At 32.6% G+C, this 1852-nt stretch overlaps 1 protein-coding gene across 1 annotated transcript; it reads left to right on the top strand.

Moving 5' to 3' along the window:
* LOC109099802 lies at window positions 1–1580 on the top strand. The gene is made up of 3 exons (XM_042753087.1): window positions 1–317; window positions 405–518; window positions 1303–1580. The coding sequence occupies exons 1-3, from the start codon at window positions 182–184 to the stop codon at window positions 1383–1385; spliced, it is 333 nt and encodes a 110-aa protein (XP_042609021.1). The 5' UTR covers window positions 1–181; the 3' UTR covers window positions 1386–1580.
* Window positions 1581–1852: the final 272 nt, after the last annotated feature.

A 1852-nucleotide genomic window follows, 5' to 3' on the forward strand; every position in this document is an offset into this window, starting at 1 on the left:
TGAACTATCCCTTTAAGGGCGCAGAAAATGTGGTTGTAGACTTTGGTTTCTGTTGGTACGGTTTGTAATTCGTGTCATAAAACACTGAGGGTGAAATTACAGCAGTCATATTCACACGCTTGTCTGCAGAGTCTCAAAGTTAACTTTAAATTCCATCTGGAAAGATCAGAGTACATTCAAAATGAGTTTCCAGGTCTGTTTTTTAGATAGACGAAAGGGGACTAAAATAAAAGTTTCTGTTGCGAACTCTGAGGAGGAATTCAAGAACACTACAGTTGAAGAATTAAAAAGAAAACTCTTGTCTGAAGACAGCAGATGTAAGTCAAGCTTTAGAGTTGTGTTTCTTTTAAAGCTGATACACTGGTGTTTGCTGTTCCTCATGTTGTCATTGTTTGCTTTCACAGATAAAGTCTGTGAACTTTACTGCAATGACAAGCGTCTGTTTCATGATCGTACACTTGGCTCTCATGGCATTAAACACAATGATGTTATTATGATTGCACCACCGATGCTTCCACGTAAGTATTTGTGGATTGAATTCATCTGTTTTTCTTCTTAAAACTGACCCTTCCTCTTAGACATCATAACAGAGGAGGCCAGGGCTAGTTGTCACTTTAAGATCTTATTATCTGGTTGTGAATCAAATGTACACAAATGCATGTTTTCTCTAGCACTGCTTTAGTAATAAAAAATATTGTTCAGTTACATACAGCTGTTATGAATATCACTTCACAGATCAGATCAAATGTTATAAATAAAAGTTGGTCACACTTCATTTTAAAGTCCAATTCTTGCTATTAATAAACCGTCTTTTGCCTCAGTTGCTTAATTAGCTGCTTATTAATAGTTAGTGAGGTAGTTAAGTTAAGTATGGGGTTGGATTAGGGATATAGAATATGTACTATATAGCCACTAATAAACAGCCAATATGTTAATATGCATGCTAATAAGCAACTAGTTATAATAGTGAGTATAACTTTTAACTAGTTAAAAGTGAGAACAAAAAGTTTTACACAGTATTTTTTTTTTTTTTTAAGTCAGCCTAAACACTGGTTTGGTTACATTTGTATTGTTTCTTGAGTTTTGTGCTTCATACTTGTTTTGTTCTAAATTGTGTAGATTATCTCATATCCAGTATGACAGCATTTGTTTTTGCCTGAGCAATAATTGTGGAAATGTGAACACACGTGTTTATATCTTTAATTACCATTCCTTCCAAGCAATTAAAGGTACGGAAAGATAGATGTATGGCAACAAATCTCATTCAGCTTCTGACAGATCTCTTCTTGTTCTTTTTCACAGAATGTCTCTCATCTGAAGATGAACGTGAAGGTGAATTCATATTCAGGACAGAATCTATGGAGAAATTAACTCTGAATATGTAAATATGTAAATGCTTAAAGCTGTTAAAAAGCTTAAAGCATGATGATGTATAAATTAGTTCAGTGCATCATTAATGAAACCGCTTCACATGATCCACAGAGAATTCTAAAAGCATTCATACTGAGTGTTGATCAGATAAAGTGTCATATCAGTCTAATTTACTTCATTCAACTCAATATTAAACAGTGTGTGATGGAGTTTGTCTTTTCATGTGTCTTTGTACATTCATATGCAAATATTGTACAATTCTTTTGCTTTTTACAGTTTATTCAATCAAACATGCATTTGAATATTTATATTTTGAGAAAAGTGTGATTTCAGTAATCTCAGAAGCTCAAAAGCAGAGAATACAGGAATAAAACAGAAACAATATTTTGTAATGCCAAGATTGTATAAATTGTATTATGTATAATATTGTTCCTAAAATTATTAGATTTTTCTTCAAAACAAGGCAACAAATTAATATTTA

This window comes from Cyprinus carpio, chromosome B25 (genome assembly GCF_018340385.1).
Source record: "Cyprinus carpio isolate SPL01 chromosome B25, ASM1834038v1, whole genome shotgun sequence".
Taxonomy (NCBI): domain Eukaryota; kingdom Metazoa; phylum Chordata; class Actinopteri; order Cypriniformes; family Cyprinidae; genus Cyprinus; species Cyprinus carpio.